This window comes from Macaca fascicularis, chromosome 6 (assembly GCF_037993035.2).
Source record: "Macaca fascicularis isolate 582-1 chromosome 6, T2T-MFA8v1.1".
Lineage (NCBI taxonomy): Eukaryota > Metazoa > Chordata > Mammalia > Primates > Cercopithecidae > Macaca > Macaca fascicularis.
Window position 1 is genome coordinate 102,758,957 of NC_088380.1, and position 19,050 is coordinate 102,778,006.

A 19,050-nucleotide genomic window follows, 5' to 3' on the forward strand; every position below is an offset into this window, starting at 1 on the left:
AGAAGACAGTTTCTTTCATACCGAGGAGTATGGACACTTACCAGGAGGCTTGCCTAAGGTAGGAGAAGACCTTCCACCCTGCCCCAGGAGTGGGGAGCCTTTCATCTTTTTGGTGGGCATTTCTATCCTCCCAGCCCCTCCAGCTGTTCTGGAAGCCCCAGCTTTGTGCTTACAGCTACCATCGAGAATCCATCCCAAACTAGGGGAAGCAAAGACTGATCCCGGACCCTCTCCCCACTGTCGCCGACTAGCCCACTCCAGCATTGCCCCTCCTGCAGGCCTGTGCTTCACACTACAGGAGATTATATGCACAGAAACAGGAGACACACAGCTGATGTTGGAAGGGGTGCTGTGTTACTGAGGTGCAGTACACAAAAGCAGGAGGCACTCAGCAGGCGTTGGAAAGGGTGCTGTGTTATTTAGGTGCAGCACAGTACCGTGGGAAGGGCAGACACCAGGGTGAATCCTGAATCCTGGCTCTGATTCGGGCAGCTTGTTTCATCACCCTGAGCCTCAGTTTTTTCATCTGTAAATGAGGATGAGAATACCTCCCTCACAGATTCTATGTGACATGATTAGAAAATGCCTAGCCAAAACAGAATAAAAAATTTAAAAATAAAAAAATGAAAAATACCTAGCCAGTAATAAGCACTCAAAAATATACATAAATACGCACACATTCGCATTTGCCTTCTTTAGGTCTTACTTTCCTTGTTTGTAGGATAAGGGACTTGGACAGGACAGTTCTGTTCTCTCCAGCTCTGAAATACTGGCTTCCCGGTATCACCTAATTTCAGGCAGAAAAGCCAGTTTTCTCAGTGTGTCGAAGATCACCATTTCACAGGCTATTTTGTCTACGTTTAACTACTCGTGTTTTTCTGGTTAACTCAAGTGACATCTGTTCCCGAGCTGTTCCTGACGGTCATGAAGCTCAGCCACGATGACAGAGGAGCCAGGTATTTACACCTGGCCAGAGAAGACACGAATAATCTGTTCAGGTACGTGGTGCATTGTAAGAACATGGTCTTGAACGTTTTATTTAAATCGGGGATGTCCAATCTTTTGGCTTCCCTGTGCCACATTAGAAGAACAACTGTCTCAGGCCACACACAAAATACACTAACACTAAGGACAGTTGATGAGCTTAAAAAAAAATAGAGGACCTCAATATTTTAAGAAAGTGTAGGGATTGTGTTGGGATGCATTCCAAGCCATCCTGAGCATGCGGACTGCAGGCTGTGGGTTAGACAAGCTTGGTTTAAAGCACTGACTGTATGTTATGTGGTTTAAATATCATCTCACTAGTATTTTTATTGACAGAGCATCTTGAAAAATAAGGAAAAGCTTACACGGACTTACAATCTCATCAAAATACAATTTTATAGTCTGAATTAATGATTTACATTAGAGTTGGGAAACCCCGTGTTGGAGGATTATGGTGTCAGAATGATGATTTCTAGTAGCCTGAGGTGATGATGCATCTGGGAACTGTGTCCGCAGCACTAAGATGAACATTTTGTATTCTAGCCATTCTCCTTCCCTAGCGTTCTGTTCCTCTCCCTTCCCTGGCGTGCCGTTCCTTCTTCCCTAGCGTGCAGTTCCGGACCACTCCCATGGACAGTACCGGTGTTCCTCACATTCTTGAGCATACCATCCTTTGTGGGTCTCGGAAGTATCCGTGCAGAGACCCTTTCTTCAAAATGTTGAACCAGTCCCTCTCCACCTTTATGAACGCCTTCACAGGTAAGACCAGCATCCTGAACGGAAAACCGTGTTTGGGTTTGCCAGGCACACCCACTGGAATTCAGTTAGTTTCTGAGAAGGGATGAGAGGAGTGGGCAATTAATGTTCTAGAAAAATTTTTATCTCTCTCTACTTGAAGGACGTCAGAAATTTCATCCTTCAGGAAAGCCACATGGTAGCGAGGTTATAAAAACTAGTGTTTGAATAAAACGTACGTGAACTTTTCCCAGAAAGGTTCAAAACAATTTTCTCTTGGGATATCGCTACAATGCCAGGCCTCCAGAGTTACCACTAACGTTGATGTTTGACTTTTAGTAAGACTGACACTAGTGGATAGGGTGACAATGAACAGTGCACTCTGTGAAGGAGTGACATCGAAGAGCAAGTTAAATCCATGCTGCTACAGAATGAGGTCATCTTTGTAGACGTGTGAAAGTCTCTGGAGACACTTGAGAGAGTTTAGATGTTCGCTGAAGAAAGACCTGGTGCCCGTCCAGTGCAGATCCTGAGATGAGATGGGAAAGCTGGCACTCAGGGTGATGAGCTGGGACGGCTGCTGAGGTCGGGGGCCAGAGCATGGAGCCACTGCCCGATCTCAAGAATAGCTACAACTTACTATCCTAGGACAAAGGGGAAATGAGGCTTGAGATTCAATAATTTTAGTAGAAATCTGTTTAATTTTACAATTTCACTTTTCATTTGTACCCAGCTAGTGATTATACTCTGTATCCATTTTCCACACAAAATCCCAAGGACTTTCAGAATCTCCTCTCAGTGTATTTGGATGAGACCTTTTCCCCAGGTTTACGTGAGCTGGATTTCTGGTATGTCATGAGTGATTAACTAGTTGATACAGACTTTAGTATTTGAGTCACTGTCAGCTTATAATTATTTGTCCTCAGGCAGGAAAGATGGCGGCTGGAATATGAGAACCCCAGCGACCCCCAGATGCCCTTCATCTTTAAAGGAGTCATCTTTAATGAGACGAAGGGAGCGTTTGTAAGTTTTCTTTTTTATGTTGTGTTCAGCTTACCTTACCCATGTACCGTATCATGATATAGACACATCTGGAAGATGGTTGATTTTTCTTCAATATTCGCATTATAGGTGACATGTTCTTGGATTAGCTGGGGTCAGTGCTGTGAACAGAAGCCAGAGGGTAGCAGCGCCAGGCTGCTGTTCTTCCCAGCAGGTCTCAGACCATGTCTGACGACCCCCGTGTATGATCTGCAGGGAGAGAAAAGCTGTTTTCATACCACTATCAACACATTGTCTTTTACACTCATTCTTGCCCAAGCACATGGTGTACTTTCTAGAGGTTGCGTGGCGAGGTGTGTGACACACAGCAAGCTGGATACAGAGCAGATGAGGGAGTCCAGCTTCACCTCTGAGCCAGACACTACAGAGATTTGCAAAAAAGGCAACACAGCATCACTCTAAGTAGTGTTTTACTTTGTTATGAGAAGTATTTTTCAAACATATTTATATTAACATGTAATGATGGCTTACCTTAATGTATAATTATTTTTTAATACTTTAATTTTTTAATCAACTTTAATTTAGAATATAGAAAAATTATATAAACACACACAGGTACCTACACAGGCAAAAAAAGCCTACATAATCAAAAGCTGTTTGGGTCCTCATTAAAACCCATTTGTGCCTAGTGTTCCATTATTGGAATCCTAAGCTTGTGGGAGTTATTTATATCCTACAGCTCAAGGTCATTGCCAAGGTCTGATTTTTACAAAAAAAAATTGCCACCTCAGGCATAAATGGGTTAATTTTTCAGGGTGTAAAGGAGTCTTGAGACCATTTTGGATTAAGAGCTGCTGTCCTGGGTCTGTGTCTTCATGTCCCCTTGTGACTTTGACAACCTGCCTGTGCTGGTGTCCCTAAGGCTCATAGGTGGCCTGCTCTCTGATTTCCATAGCCTCCCTCAGCTGGTGAACCATTTCTTACCTTTTCATTCTCAATTTGGTGGTCTTTTCTTCCAAGGAGTCTTCTTGAAACTCAAGTTGGGGTGACAGCTTCTCCCCACTTGCCTGGTGGCTGGTAGGCAGACCTGGTGATCCCTCTGATTTACAGCCCTCGGCTATGAGTTTGTTGCAACACACATCAAAAGTCCATTGTTCTCAATCCTTGGGTTCTGTGCATGGGTGATGAGTGATTGAATACAGTGTTAAACAATGCCTGCAGGGGTGTCTTTTTTTTTTTTTTTTTTTTTACCATTAGAAGAGTTTTATTTGCAAAGTATTACAGGCATATGCACCAGAATGTGATCGATTGGCTATATTGAAAGGAATGTAGTGTGTGTGTATTATTTTATATATATATATTCTTATTTATTTACTTCACATTTCAAGACAGACAATGAGAGGATATTCTCCCAGCACCTTCAAAACAGACTTCTTCCCCACCACACGTACTCAGTGGTCTCTGGGGGTGACCCACTCTGCATCCCGGAGCTTACGTGGGAGCAGCTTAAGCAATTTCATGCCACTCACTATCACCCAAGCAATGCTAGGTAATATTTTGTTGGAAAAGTTTGATGGTGGATTGTGAAAAGTTGACTTGTTTGTGTTCTTACATTTTCATGACATGGCTTCTCTCACATTTAGCGATGCTTAAGAAATGTCTAAGTGTAGGTAAGATTCTTGGCCTAAGTTTGCCTATCTTACTTGGACATTGATTTTGGACATTTACAACGATAGCCTTCGGTGGGCTCAGAATGGTGGTTACAAACACGGTGTTTAGAGACCCCCAGAGGAGGGTCCTGGCCCCCAGCTTCTTGCATCACTTCCAGCTTTGTTGCATGGAGAGTGGGGGTGCATGGATGGTGCCCACCCCGACCCAGGGTGTGTGAAGCTTCGAGTCTGTCCTTGGCACGGAGAAGTGCTCTTCCGACAGTGGATGCAGTCACAGAACCTTAATTACATCCTCACGTTCTGACACATCGCTTGTTTCTTTTATTTATTTATTTATTTATTTATTATTATTATACTTTAAGTTGTAGGGTACATGTGCATAACGTGCCGGTTTGTTACATATGTATACTTGTGCCATGTTGGTGTGCTGCACCCATCAACTCCTCATTTACATCAGGTATAACTCCCAATGCAATCCCTCCCCCCTCCCCCCTCCCCATGATAGGTCCCTGTGTGTGATGTTCCCCTTCCTGAGTCCAAGTGATCTCATTGTTCAGTTCCCACCTATGAGTGAGAACATGCGGTGTTTGGTTTTCTGTTCTTGTGATAGTTTGCTAAGAATGATGGTTTCCAGCTGCGTCCATGTCCCTACAAAGGACACAAACTCATCCTTTTTGATGGCTGCATAGTATTCCATAGTGTATATGTGCCACATTTTCTTAATCCAGTCTGTCACTGATGGACATTTGGGTTGATTCCAAGTCTTTGCTATTGTGAATAGTGCTGCAATAAACATACGTGTGCATGTGTCTTTATAGCAGCATAATTTATAATACATCGCTTGTTTCTTATGTCACTAATATAAGGTTATTATCATAATAATATAGTTTTATATATTATATAAAACACTAATAATTTACATAGAAATGCTAACGTAAAAACATATTTGAAAGATTATTTTACATAAAAAGAATTATGAAAACTTTCAAGCATACAGAAAAGTAGACTAGGATAATGAGCCCCTAAACACTTATCACATAATAGATATCCTTTTCCTTGTGAAGTTTTCGGAAGTAAATTATAAATGTTATCATTTACCCCTAAATATTTGAATTTATGACTCTAAAACATGAGGATTATTTCTTACATGAGCTAATGCAATTTTCAGTTTTGATAGAATAAAACATACTTTCTTAAAACTGCCTATTTCTTATTCCATATTCAAATTTTCTAGTTGGCCTCAAAGTGTTTGTGGCACAGGGTCCCACAGATCGCAGCTGGTCAGCCCGGGTCTCTCCTGGGCACCCTCTCGGACGGCAGCGGAGTGTGCAGGCCGGGTTTCCTCCGGGCGCTCTCACTTTCCAGGTGACCTGGCTGCTTCTGTGTGGTGTTGGGTGCCATGTTCCTGTGTTTCCTGAGAACTGGAACTTAGATCCGAAGACTTAGTTTGAGTCAGGCTGTGCCTTTTGAAGCAGAGTCCCTCGTGGGGAGTTCTGCATAGATGGCCACATTCTACCATCCTGTGAGGCCTGCTTGCCTCCACTGGGGGGTCTCACGCCAGCGGGGTGCATGCTGAGAGTCGGCCACTGTCTTGTGAAGATCTGCTTTCTCCCTTCAGCCACGGAGCAGCTGGTGCACTTGAGTTTCTGGTGTCCTGTGATAATGAGTTTCTCATCAACCTATTAATGGTTTTCATATTCATTGAGGATTATTGTCTGAATCATTTATTAGAGTTTGTGAAGTTTTCAAATTCTGTAATTCTTCATTCGTTTGCTGGACTTCTTCAAAGAAGAGCTCCACATCAGCTGGGGCTCTCGGGTTATCTTGAAATATGGTTCAGTGGAAAAGGCAGGGGCGGCTGCTCTCCCTGGGAATTCCAGTTTGAAGAGGAGGGGCGGTGCAGGAACTACCTCTAATGATGACAGAAGAGGCTGTCTTTTTTTTTTTTTTTTTTTTTTTTTTTTAAGACAGGGTCTGGTTCTGTCCCCCAGGCTGGAGTACAGTGGCATGGTCTTAGCTTACTGCAGCCTCAGCCTCCTGGGCCACCTCAGCCTCCTGAGTAGCTGGGACTACAGGTGTGCACCACCATGCCCAGCTAGTGCTTATATTTTTTTTGTAGAGACAGAGTCTTGCCGTGGTGCCCAGGCTGGTGTCGATCTTCTGAGTTCAAACAATCTGCCCACCTTGACCTCCCAAAGTGCTGAGATTACAGGCGTGAGTCATTGCGCCCAACATGGAGAAGAGAGTTCTTTCTTTTCTTCTTTTTTCCCCCCAGTCTTATTTGTTTTGTTTTTTAGCACCCCTGTGACCTCACAGAAATATTTCTGTATATGTACATATTTGAGACTATGTGATCAGGTAGAATTTATTTTTATGCCCACATTTTCTCCAGCTGTTGGCCCATTTTGGTCTCACTTCTTTGGTTTCTACACCCCTACTCCCACCTCCCTAAAGCATGCACAGCCAGGCCCTCCCTGCTCCAGAGATTCAACTGTCTGTTTCCCAGGGAGCTCTGATTTCTGTGGCTAGTGGGGAAGGGCCTTTGGAGAGTAGCATGTGGACACTAGGGGTGGTGATTGCTCCTGGATTCTCTCAACCCTGAGAGTATAAATTTTGTTTCTAAATTCTAGAATAAGACATTTCTGAAGGTTCTTTAAGGTACTAGTTCCCCAAATCTTAACCGTAGCTCAGGCAACATAGTAAAGAAAAAGATAAATTCTGTCATTGTGACCTTTTTCCTCTGGTTGAATAAATGTGTTATCTGTATTAATATGTATAACCTTGAACTTGTTGCCAAAAATTGAGTTTTGTGAAATTGTCAGTTGGATTACTCTATTACTGTACTAGGGTTATAAAGTATTTTAACAAATACCTCTTTTGGTTTTTGCCACATCTCTAGATGAAGTTTAAAATGAAAGATCAATGTTTGGCTAGGTGTGGTGGCACATGCCTGCAAATCCAAGTACTTTGGGAGGCCAAGATGGGAGGATTGCTTGAGGCCAGGAGTTTGAGACCAGCATGGGTAACAGTGAGAATCCATCTCTAAAACTTAAAAATTAGCCCAGTGGGTGTGGTAGCTCATGCCTGTAATTCCAGCACTTTGGGAGGCTGAGGCGGGGAGATCACCTGAGGTCAGGAGTTCAAGACCAGCCTAATCAACATGGTGAAACTCTATCTCTACTAAAAATACAAAATTAGCTGGGCATGGTGGCAGGCACCTGCAGTCCCAGCTACTCAGGAGGCTGAGGCAGGAGAATGGCGTGAACCCGGGAGGAGGAGCTTGCAGTGAGCGGAGATTGCGCCACCTGCACTCCAGCCTGGGTGACAGAGCGAGACACTGTCTCAAAAAAAAAAAAAAAAAAAGCTGGACATGATACACAAGGTGACCCCAGGAGACTCCTGTGCAGAGTAAAAATGAATCCCAGCACTAAACTAGTCCCTGAAGTCCCTGCAGCATTCTCCCCACCACCCAACCCTGTGTCCACCTGCACCCGCCCAGAAAGAACAGTGACATCACCCCACAGCAGGAGATCACCAGCGGCGGCCGCCGCACCCCGGGTAGCTGGGCCACCCCCAGGGTTTCACAGGTGGAGAGGGAGCCTGGGAACGTGCATTTCTAACAATTTCCAGGTGACAGGGCACCACACTTAAAAATACACAACACTAGGTCCTGAAAGGACTTCTATTCACTTGCACATTGTTGGGATGGAGCCCTACATTGCGAAGGGCTTTTCTTCACGTGTCATCCTTGAGCTCAGGGGCTGGCAGCACTTGGTGGGACCTAGTAGGGCATCCCTTGCTGACTGCACACCCACAGCCAGAGCCCTCACGGGGATGATTCTCACAGGAAGCCCGCAGAGCTCCTGACACCTCCCTGAAGGGATGAGAAAGCTGAGGCTCTGAGGGGGATAAACTGATTACTGGAAGGTAACGACATTAGTGAAGTGGTGAAGCTGCAGTGTAAACCCTAGTCTTATTTCATTTTAACTTTCAAGACTTCCTGATTTCCTCTATTACAATGCCTGTGCCTTAGAGTCACCAATGGGAACTTGAAGGAAAATAATGCCTGCTGAGGCCAGATGCTCACTTAATTGCCTGGGGGTGGAGCCTGTGTGGTTCTAAGCCCTCCCTCTGAACTTCTGAATGGTGAGGAGTGCATATCAGCTGCCTCCTGCTGGGCCCTGCAGGGCGAAACCTGAGGAAGCCCCAGGAACATTCAGTAAGGGGTTAGGAGGGAGGAGAACATGGTTGGATGAAAAATAAGAAGGAAATGCACCAGCATTTACTGGCAGGCTCTGTCACCCGCAGGACAGGGAGGAAGACATGCACACCTGCAGTGCGGGCTTTCACAGCCTGGCAATGAGGGCTTTCACCCTCACAGGTAAACGTCACCTGTTTCACCATCTTCTTAGGGCTGTCCTAGGGCCCCAGCACACAGCTATTTGGGACAAAGGGCAGTTTCAGTGTCTTTCACTCCACACTCAAGCTACAGATTGTCCTTATAGCTCAGGTATCCTGGGGATAATCCATCTCCTTTCATTTTGGTTTTGGGAGACCAACCCAAGAACCAAAAAATTTCCTAAGGATTTCCAGGAGAAAACATCTTCCCACCAAAGAAGAACCTTACCATTTGGAAAAACATCTCTTCGTCATTTGCAAAAACCCCAGTTTTCAGGGAAGTGATAATCTTGTCATAAGAACCAAAGATAAAGTTGGAGATAACGAGGGAGTGGTTACATAGGAAATAAGTGGTCATTACTCTGACCAATTATTAAATCACTTTCTTCATATGACACACTTTTTAACAGCTTCTTACTAAACCACAGTGCAGGTAAGAGAGTCACAAGACCGCTTCTTCCTTGAGTCAGAGTCATTCACGGCCCACACCAGGATCTAGCAAGAATGACTGAGGTCACCCTTATTTCCCGGCTACTTGGAGAAGCTGGATATCCCAGTTTACAAATTTCAGTTTCCTGGGATTCTGCTCTGATAAAATCTAAACTGTATTTAAAAAAAAAAAAAAAAAAAGGAAGGAATAGGCTGGCCGTGATGGCTCATGCCTGTAATCCCAGGGCTTTGGGAGACCAAGGCAGGCAGATCACGAGGTCAGGAGATTGAGACCATCCTGGATAACAGGGTGAAACTCATCTCTACTAAAAATACAAAGAAAATTGAGCCGGGCGTGGTGGCATGCACCTGTAGTCCCAGCTACTTGGGAGGCTTAGGCAAGAGAATCTCTTGAACCCAGGAGGCGGAGGTTACAGTGAGCCGAGATTCCACCACTGCACTCCAGCCTGGGTAACAGCGAGATTCCGTCTCAAAAAAAAAAAAAAAAAAAAAAAAGTTCGAATAGATGAAATCTAATGAAATAATCCAGTTCTATCCTTTTACCTCCTCCGTTGTCTGGAGTAATAAAGCTCCCTGCCTCGCCCTCTCTCACAGCACTGAACTGCTTTTCCTGAATTTTCCCACACTGCTGATCACTCACTTGTTAATTTCGATGCATACATTCTTTTTGAGAAATAAAGTCAGTTTGCCGACTGCTGCCACTGGTTTGTCAGAAAATGAGCTTATACTGCGCTGATCTCACTCCTGCTGCCAAAGCTCCTTCTAGGGGTCTCTCCTTTGACAATATAGGGATTATGTAGGCATGGGGAGGTGGGATACCAAGGGGGGATTCTGTCAACGTGCTGTTGCCCCCTCCCCAGCCCCACCAGTTCAAAGTCACCGAGCCGGGGGCCTATCTGACTATCGGGACTGTGCAGACCACCGTGTCTTCTGGTAGGGTCAGGGGAGGGCTTGAGATAAATCTGTAGGGCTCTTCACTCAACCACCGGCCCACTGTCGACCTCAGGTGCTCCAAGCGCCATCGCTGCCGGGCGCTATGTGGATGCGTCGGTGACAAAATGGAAAGTCTCTGGTCTGGGCAGAGCTTGTTCTGATCAGGAGAGACCCGAAAGCAAGAAACACAGTGAACAAAAGCATGATGCCCAGGGGTGGATGGCCATGAGCACTAAGGAGAAAAATAACAAGTGGGGTGGGGGTGTTAAGAGGGTGGGGAGGGGAAGGGCTGCCATTGACAAGCGGAGAGCCTGCAGACTTGCCTGAGAGTGACGTTTGGGGAAAGAAGGAAAGGGAAGAAGGGGAGGGAGGTTAGCTAAATGGACATCTGGGAAAGAGCTCAGGCAGCAGAGGGTCTGGGGCGTGGGCGCGGTGGCAGCGTGCTGCATTCCAGGGTCCTCTGCGTGGCTGGGACGGTGTCGGCCCTCCCCTGCACATCCCTCAGGGCCTTCGCAGAAACACCCACACGGGGACCTTCTACATACAGGCAGGACACGCCACCCATCGCCGTGACCACACTGTCCCTCAGAGGAGCCGCTGGCCACGTGCATCCCGTCCACATGGAGATGTACTTTAAGATTCTTTACACAATGGATTTCAAAGACTTAGTATGGAAAACAGTGTAAAATATTAATAATCAACATAATAATTGATTGTTATCAAATAATGGGCTGAATATAAAAGTTTTTCTTTTTGTTTTACTTTTTTTTTTTTTTAGATAGGGTTTCACTCTATTGCCCAGGCTGGAGTGAACCTGTGCAGTCACAGCTCACTGCAGCCTCCAACTCCTGGGCTCAGGCAATCCTCCCACCTCAATCTCCCATGGGGCTGGGACTGTAGGTGTGCAACGCCATATCTGACTAATTGTTTTGTATTTTTTGTAGAGACTGGATCTCTCCATGTTCCCCAGGCTGGCCTCAAACTCCTGGGCTCAAGTGATCCACTTGCCTTGGGCTCCCGAAGTGCTGGGATTACAGGCGTGAGTCATGGCACCCAGTGTCCCCCCGTCCCGGCCCGCCTTTCTTTAATGTGGCAACTAGTTCATTTAAAATTGCATATATAACACAAGCCACCCACGCAGGCCCCAATCCTGGGAGATGCTCCCGTTGGAGAAACCTCCAAGAAGGGGATCTGCTTGGATTTGCAAATGGCCCCTCTGGCCCCAGGGGGATCTACTGTGCAGAGCTGCTCTGGATTCGGCTCTTCAATACTGCCCTTGAGTGTACTGTGCACCTCTTGACTTTCGACCAGCACAAAGCTCCTTATTAAACGCTGACAATAATTCCTTCCATTCCAGGTGCCATAATGGATTCATTAATCTCCTGTTGATAGTTTTTTGCTGGTTTTCCCACTTTCTATTATTCTAAGCACTGCTATGAAGACTCTCCTTTTACCCCACCAGCCTGTGTCTGCCGCAGCTCACACGCTCTGCCTTTCGGCTGTAATAGCTGAGTGGCCATTTACCCCATGCCCTGACACACTCAAGTCCCTGGGTCTCCTCGGCAGGGTGTGTCTGTGGGCACAGGGCTGCCCTGCCACATGCCCCACCCCATAAGCTTCCATCTATGGCCACTTCTTGTGCGACCCTAAACTCACTACTTCTCCTCCTGTCCTCTCCTCTCCACAGAGCCACCTTTAATTGGAGACAGTCAGTCTGCTTCCCAGTCAGTCGGCTTCCCTCCACCTGCTTCCCAGTTCCCCTAAGACAAATCCAAAGTCCTCCTCTGGGCCACCCTCCTCTACCGACTCCTCCCTCACCGTAGGGTCAGGTCAAAGGGCCCCAACCAGAGGCTCCCCTGGGCCCTTTCATAAGACTGGAGCTTTTCTTCTCAGGTCCAGCTACAGGCACATTGTACCCACGCCTCACCGCAGGAGTGAGAGCTCCAGGGGCATAAAGGACTTGGTTCTTTTGCCTAAAGCCTGCCCTGACTCACCGAAGTCGGTCGGTTAATGTGCGAAATGATTACAGAAACACAGAAATAAGGTTAGGTGTGGCGCCTCAAGCCTGTAATCCCAGCATTTTGGGAGGCCAAGGCGGGTGGATCACTTGAGGTCAGGAGTTCGAGACCAGCCTGACCAATACGGTGAAACCCCATCTCTACTGAAGATACACACACACACACACACACACACACACACAAAGAAAAAACCCAGGTGGGCATGGCGGCGCAAGTCTGTAATCCCAACTACTTGGGAGGCTGGGACAGGAAAATCGCTTGAACCCGGGAGGTAGAGGTTGCAGTGAGCCCAGATCAGGCCACTGCACTGCAGAATGGAGAGGAAAACACCGAGACCCTATCTCAGCACTCCAGACTGCAGGGCCAGGGCGGGACTTATAAGTAAGTCTCTGCCTCTCAGTGCTCTGGTCTGCCATGTGTCTGGCTCCCTCTTCCATCCTGACAAGCACAATGACTGTAATTCCAAACAAAGGACTGGGAATTGGGGGTGAAGATGGAGAGAACCGAGGAGTGGGGAGGGAAATGGCAACCTCTGGGCAGCTACTCTGTAATATACACAAACACACCAGAAAGGGCTTGTAGAAAAGAAACACAAAACGCAACCCAACTACTGACACATGGCCCTCTGTTCCTTATTCACCCGCACGTTCTTAGCAGAAAGGCAACTGTGAACGTGCAATCTGGTATCGTGACGTTTGCCCTGACCACGTTGTTACCGTATCTTCATCTTTCTAATTTTAATTGTTTCTGATGGCCCATCCGATTGGTAGAGCTTATTTAAAGAGCCCTGATTCTCCCTGATAAAAGGTTGGAGTCCTGTATCAAAAGCTTTTAGTTTTCTGTAACCAAGAAGGAAAACATGCTTCTTTTGAAAGATGACAAAATGTCTAGCTTCGAAGGGTCCTCCGAGTATGGCACACAAAGCGGTCTGCATTCATAGAAAATGATGCCATCACATAAATCTTCCACTGTGCCACGGGGTGACACCATCACTCATCGTCTGCCTCCCAGACCCAGTAATTTCTGCAAAATCAATTACTGCACTTTACACTGAAAAGATCCCATCAAAGAATGTGTGTGTACAGGATGGTGAGGGGCGCCGGAGCTGTGTGAGGCGAAACGGCACTGTTCTCAGTTTCCCCTTCCATCCGACTGCGCTCCGAAGCGTTGCTTCAGAGATTTCCATTTTATCTTATAATTAAATAATATGAACTCTACTGGGGGAAGAAAAGCAGCCCATCACATTGGTACTAAGCCTTGATATCATTTTTGCCATCTTGACTCCTATCGCTATAAAAAGTCATTTTCCGTTGCCCTCACAAAACCACCCAAGGAATATTGCTTCAGACACCAAAGGTGCCCATGTGGGGATCAAGCCTGGTGTCCAATAAATATGTATGTCATTGACCTAATGCATGTCCAGTCAATTGAAACCTCACACTTCTGACTTCGGTTTTAAGGTACTAATCTTGAAGTCTTAACAGTGTATACATATTGACCTGAGGATGTTGGGTACTTTTGATTAGAGAGGGTTGAATTCCTCTAAAGGACTTCATGAATGAAGAAGACAGCTAGAAGCCCTGGTTTCCTGCTCCTCACTGGAGATTCCAGGCGGGAGGCAGGCAGCAAACATTTGTGTTCCTGTCAAGCGCCAGGCGTGGTGCTGGGCACGGGAAAGTCACAGCGAAGACACAGCTACACGCAGCACTGAACATCCCTGCTGCAGCCACAGGGCCTGGCCACACCACGGAGCTCTGTGAACTCAGGGAAGCTGGAACACCTCGGGCATCCCTTGCTCATGTGTAAAGTGGGGATAAGTCAGTGCCCAGCATCACTGAGGGCCTGCCACATAACAGAGAGTCACTAAACGCTAGCTATTCTCACTAGGATTGGAAAGGTTGATACTCAATTTATATGAACTTTCTATAAATACTGTATTGATGTTCCTGTCACCACAGGCAAAAAGGACGCTGCTTTCGCATCCAGCCCACCCTAAGGATGCACCTGGACTTCCCAGTACACTCAGCTCCACCAGGCATCAGGCCCTGCAGAAGCCACAACCTGTGACTAAGACAATGAGTCACTCTTGGTGTGTGGCACAGCGTGACGTGGCCGTGGGCACTTAGTCATGATCAGTCCGTGATCAAGAGCTGGGGAGCTTATTTTAGATTGAGTGAAAATCAATTTAAGTTTCCAGACATGTCTTGGGACAACAGAAGATACCCAAAGAAGCAGGGGGAAACAAAAAACAAAAAATCCCACAGCCTGAGACAGAAGATACCCAAAGAAGTAGGAAAAACAAAACAAAACAAAACAACAAAAAAAAAAACCAAGCCTGAGAAATACTTTCTTCATTCAAGGCCTGGGGAGTCAGGAATACAGGAAAGAGATTTTCAATTTTATCTTATAATTAAATAATATGAACTCTACTGGGGGAAGAAAAGCAGCCCATCGCGTTGGTATTAAGCCTTAATATGATTTTTTGCCACCTTGACTCCTATCGCTATAAAAAGTTATTTTCCATTCCCCTCACAAAACCACCCAAAGAATATCTGTGTAATTTTGAGCAAGTTGGGTTTTGTTCACTTTTGAGCATTAACTAGATTAAGGAGCTTCGCCAAGAAAGTCCCATGAAAAGTATGGTGGAGGCCTGACATGATGGCTCATGTCTGTAATTCCAGCTCTTTGGGAGGCCAAGGCAGGAGGCTCACTAGAGGAGGCCAGGAGTTCAAGGCCAGTCTCAGCAGCATAGTGAGATCCTGTCTCTACAGAAATCATCATCATCATCATCATCATCATAACAATTAGCTGGTCATGATGGTGCATTCCTGTCTTCCTTGCTACTCAGAAGGCTGAGGCAGGAGGATCACTTGAGCCCAGGAGTTTGAGGCTGCAGTGAGCTATGATGGCACCACTACACTCCAGCCTGGGTGACAGAGCCAGACATAAGCACTCTTCATGGTCTAAGGGAGACTACAATATTTGGAATTAGGATCTGTTTTGCTCCTACCACAATCACGTATGCCCCTCATGCCCTTACCTAAGTTATTTTTCTTTGTGAGTCTTTCTCCCCACTTCCAAAATGAGGGCATGCCTCTCTTGGGATCATGTATCTAGGCTTGGAGATAAGAATTGTAAAGCTCCTAGTATACAAAATATTTTCAACAAATGGTAGCTATGGTCATTTTAATATATGGAATTTTACCATAATTTCACATCTGACAGATAATTCCCCTGAAATTAATACTTGAATGTGAATATGTTCTCTGATCTCTAGCTACAGGCAAGTCTTCTATGTCAGGGAAAATCAAGTACTAATATAGAATCAGAATAAAATGGCAAAAAGAATGGGGGCACAACAGATAAATTCTCGAGGAATAACCTACTTACTGTAAGAATTTGTAAATCTGTGGCAGCTAAGACCAGGCCGTCTGAGCACATCTGGAGGTGAACTTCCTTAAAAGAAATGCGTCCAAATGCTCCAAAAGATTCAAGATCATATCTCGGAAGGGTAAAGCTCTTTAGAGTCTACAAAAAAATTGTGACTTCGGCTCTGCCAGGGAAAGAATGCCCAGGTGACCCGCCGTGGCGGGCTTCCCCAGGGACAGCCCAGGTGTGACCCATGTGGGCTCGAGGCCACCGTATTTGATGCCACCTGCAGAGCTGAGGGCAGCTGTCTCCCATTAAGCCAAGGCTGTACCAACCAAGCCACGTTCCCACATAATATTGGTTTCCAAAGTACCTTTTTCCCCAGAAGAGAAGAGGCGTGGACTTACTAACCTTCAATATGTGTAACTCCTCCCGGGTGGCAAAACCAGGATGACAGAGAACACCGCGATTCTGCCAATGTATCCTAATCTCACATGCCTGTACACAAACTCCCAAGCATTTTAGCAAGCTTTTGGACATGAAGCTCAAAAGAATGACCCATCAATATTTTCCAATACATAGAGCATCTTAATGTGTTTTTCTTTCGTGTGTTTTTTTTTTTTTTTTTGTAGACACAGAGTCTCACTATGTTGTCCAGGCTGCTCTGGAACTCCTGGGCTCAAGCGATCCTCCTGCCTTGGCCTCCCAATGCACTGGAATGACAAGCATGAGCCACCGTGCAGGAACCACAGCACCTAAATTCCAAAATAACCTTGAACCCCTGACCTTCCACCCGCCCTGGTGACTTCCAGAGATCGGTTCCTCTTCCCGTGCCAAAGGTTTCTTGTCTTTCGCGGCCCGGGTAAAGTCACTCAAGATGTTCCCTCTGCTTCTGAAGGCCTTTGACTGAGAAGCCACTCTGGGTCCTATCCCGACCCCAGGCGGTTCCACTGGTACTTGCACATCTCCGGGCCGGTTTAAGTCACGCTGGCCAGACTATTTCCACTTCACTCTGGTAATTTCTCCAATCCCAGCGTCTGCTGCATCACCTTTTCTTTCTCTGAGAATCCAACCCTACAGGAGGAATGCTGAGGCTGGGGGGTCCTTTTACTAGAACGCTAACGCCAGAGCACTTCCCAGGGGCGCTGGGGGTCGGGCTGCAGGGCTGAGTCTGGCGCTGCCACTGGGGTCTCCCGCGGGGGGTGCTGGGCCTGGGGAGGCTACGCTGCGGGCTCGGGGAGTGCGTGGCAGACGGATGTCCCGGCCTGGGCGCAAGGAGACTACGGGCCCGGCATCACGTAGGCGCCCGCGGCGGGCCGGGCGGGGCCCACAGCGCCCCAACCTGCAGCACCCGCGCCCGCCCCGCGCGCTCAAGGGCGAAGGGAAGGTCACCGGGGCCGTGGGCTGGGGGCCCATCCCGGCTCCATCCTTGTTCAGTGCGCGGTCCCGAAACGGGAGGAAATCCGCCATCCGGGCCTTTCCACGCATCTGCTGCAGGAGGAACCGGGAAAATAAAAATCAAAACCCAGCTCCGGGCGCGTCGCGTCTCCAGCCCGCGCGATCGCTAAGGCTCCCAGGTAGCGTTCGCCTGGGAAGCGCGGATCTACCATCCAGCGGCTGCAAGGATCGGGGCGCTCCACCGTCGGGGCACTGGCGCCCCCACGTGCACCCGGGGCCTGAGGCGCACAGTCTCCACCACCTCCGGCTCGTCATTGTTAAATGTCCTCCCGGCGCGCCCGCGTCGTGGGCCCAGACTCGGGCCCCTCCTGGAGAGCCGCTTCTACATTGCAGGGAAGGGGAAGCCCAGAGCCCGCGCCCCGGCTCCGCTGACGTCCCCGAGTCCCCGCTTCCTGGTCCTTCCCGTCCGCAGAGGCTGGCGGGGAGGGCCTGGGACCCATTTTAGTTTTCGGTATCGTCACTAGCCGAAAAGCAACTAGTGCAGGAAACCCTTTTTTTTTTTTTTTTTTTTTTTTTTTTTAAATCCTTTTAGGAAACCCTTTTTTAAACTCTTCCAACGGAAAAGCGACATGCTGGGGGGTGACGTGGGGCGGAGTTAGGGGGCGGGGGGCCACTTAGCAAGTGATCGCGCTGTACTCACGCTTCGGAGGGGAAGCCCGGCCCTGTCCTACAGCTCTGAGGGAGAACGTCCCCCAAGGGCGCTCCAGGCGACCCCCTCTGCCAGGCTCAATTTAAAACATAAACCGGAGGGGGTGGAAACCTCACTCTCTTCCGGACGGAGGTTCCTACCGCCGTGTCCCTTCCTCCTCCGCCCCACCCGGCAAGGACCCCGGGGCTGCCTTGCCGGCTCACGCCGCCCCGCAGGTACCCCTGCCGCTCCGGGTCACGGGCTTCTCTCCAGTTCTCCCCATCGCTTCCCCGCTCGTCTCCCCTGTTCTTCCCATCGCTTCCCCACCTTTCCCCGGGTCCTCCCATCGCTTCCCCCTCTTCTGCCCCGTCGCCCCATCCACTTCGCCCTGTTCTCCCTCCTCCGTCCGTCACTCCCTCGCCGCCGGGAGGGGGGCGCGCACCTTGAGCATCCCCGCCGCTGGTCAGCACGCCGATGGCCTTGCGGGCCCCGAAGAGGTGCTCCAGGAACTTCCGCAAGGAGCCCTTGGGGGCCCGGGAGTCGTCCGCGTCCATGGCGAGAAGGCGGAGGGCAGCCCCTAGTCTGGCTGCGCCGCTGGCAATGGGAACCCTGCCGGCGCGCGCCCGACTCGGAACCGCCGCCAGGCCGGCGCCCCTGAGCGGACCCAGGGCCAATGGGCGGTGACGGGATGGGCCCGAGCGCACGGGAGGGGCTGCGGGGCGGGGGCGGGGGGGCGGCTAGGGGCGGGGTCACGGCTAGGGGCTGGGGCAGGGGCTGGCGAGGGGGCGGGTGTGGGCAGGAGGACCTACGCGGGGGTCGTCCCAGGTGGGGGCCGCGCTAGCGGTGGGGGAGGCCGCAGAGGCGGGGGTAGAGCCACAGGTGGGCGGGGTCCCTGCGGGCGGGGCCGCGTTGCTGGTGCGCGAGCCTCGCGGGTGGGTTGGAGGACTCTGGTTGGGGGCTTTAGAGATGCCCCGAGCACCACAAGTGGGGACGGGGGCAGTGTCCTGGGGAGGGGAGACCGCAGCGGGGCGGGGTCACATCGTTTACCGGGCGCGCCAGAGCGGGGCGGGATAGAAAGCGGGGAGCATCTCCCGGGGGGTCGAGGGAGACCCTGAGTGTGCGGGAACGCCGGGGCGTGTGGAAACCCCTCACTTGCGGGGAGCGCCGATGCGGGGCGGGGTGGAATTGGGGCGCGGAGACCCCACCTGGACGCGGAGGCTCGCGCCCGGCCGCGCGCACAGCTTTTTGTTGCCGGCAGGATTCCTCTTGGGGCTGTGCTGGGAGCCTCGGGGCGCGGCTTCCTCGACCGCCGCCCCCAAGTTTTCTCTGCAGCCTGAGGTCGGGAAGGACGGACGGAGAGTGGATCCCCAAGGTGGTGAGAAAAGCTGATCGCGGCAGGCTTAGC

General features: G+C 49.0%; 1 protein-coding gene and 1 long non-coding RNA gene across 3 annotated transcripts in view; both read right to left on the minus strand.

The window, feature by feature from the left end:
- Positions 1–19,050, minus strand: part of LOC135971521 (uncharacterized) — a 106,273-nt gene that overhangs the window by 86,982 nt on the left and 241 nt on the right. The window contains exons 2-4 of the mRNA XM_073993196.1: positions 18,851–18,978; positions 18,455–18,649; positions 18,088–18,382 (exon numbers count right to left, since the gene is read on the minus strand). Coding sequence (XP_073849297.1) covers positions 18,088–18,382; positions 18,455–18,649; positions 18,851–18,978 — 618 coding nt within the window. The remainder of the gene's footprint in view (positions 1–18,087; positions 18,383–18,454; positions 18,650–18,850; positions 18,979–19,050) is intronic.
- Positions 1,281–17,722, minus strand: LOC141407039 (uncharacterized). 2 transcript variants are annotated; one of them, XR_012413972.1, is made up of 4 exons: positions 17,658–17,722; positions 3,706–3,892; positions 2,777–2,970; positions 1,281–2,363 (listed from the first exon to the last, which is right to left on the minus strand). It is a non-coding gene; the product is annotated as an uncharacterized lncRNA (long non-coding RNA). The 2 variants fall into 2 exon arrangements; XR_012413973.1 differs by lacking the exon at positions 17,658–17,722 and adding an exon at positions 15,971–16,093.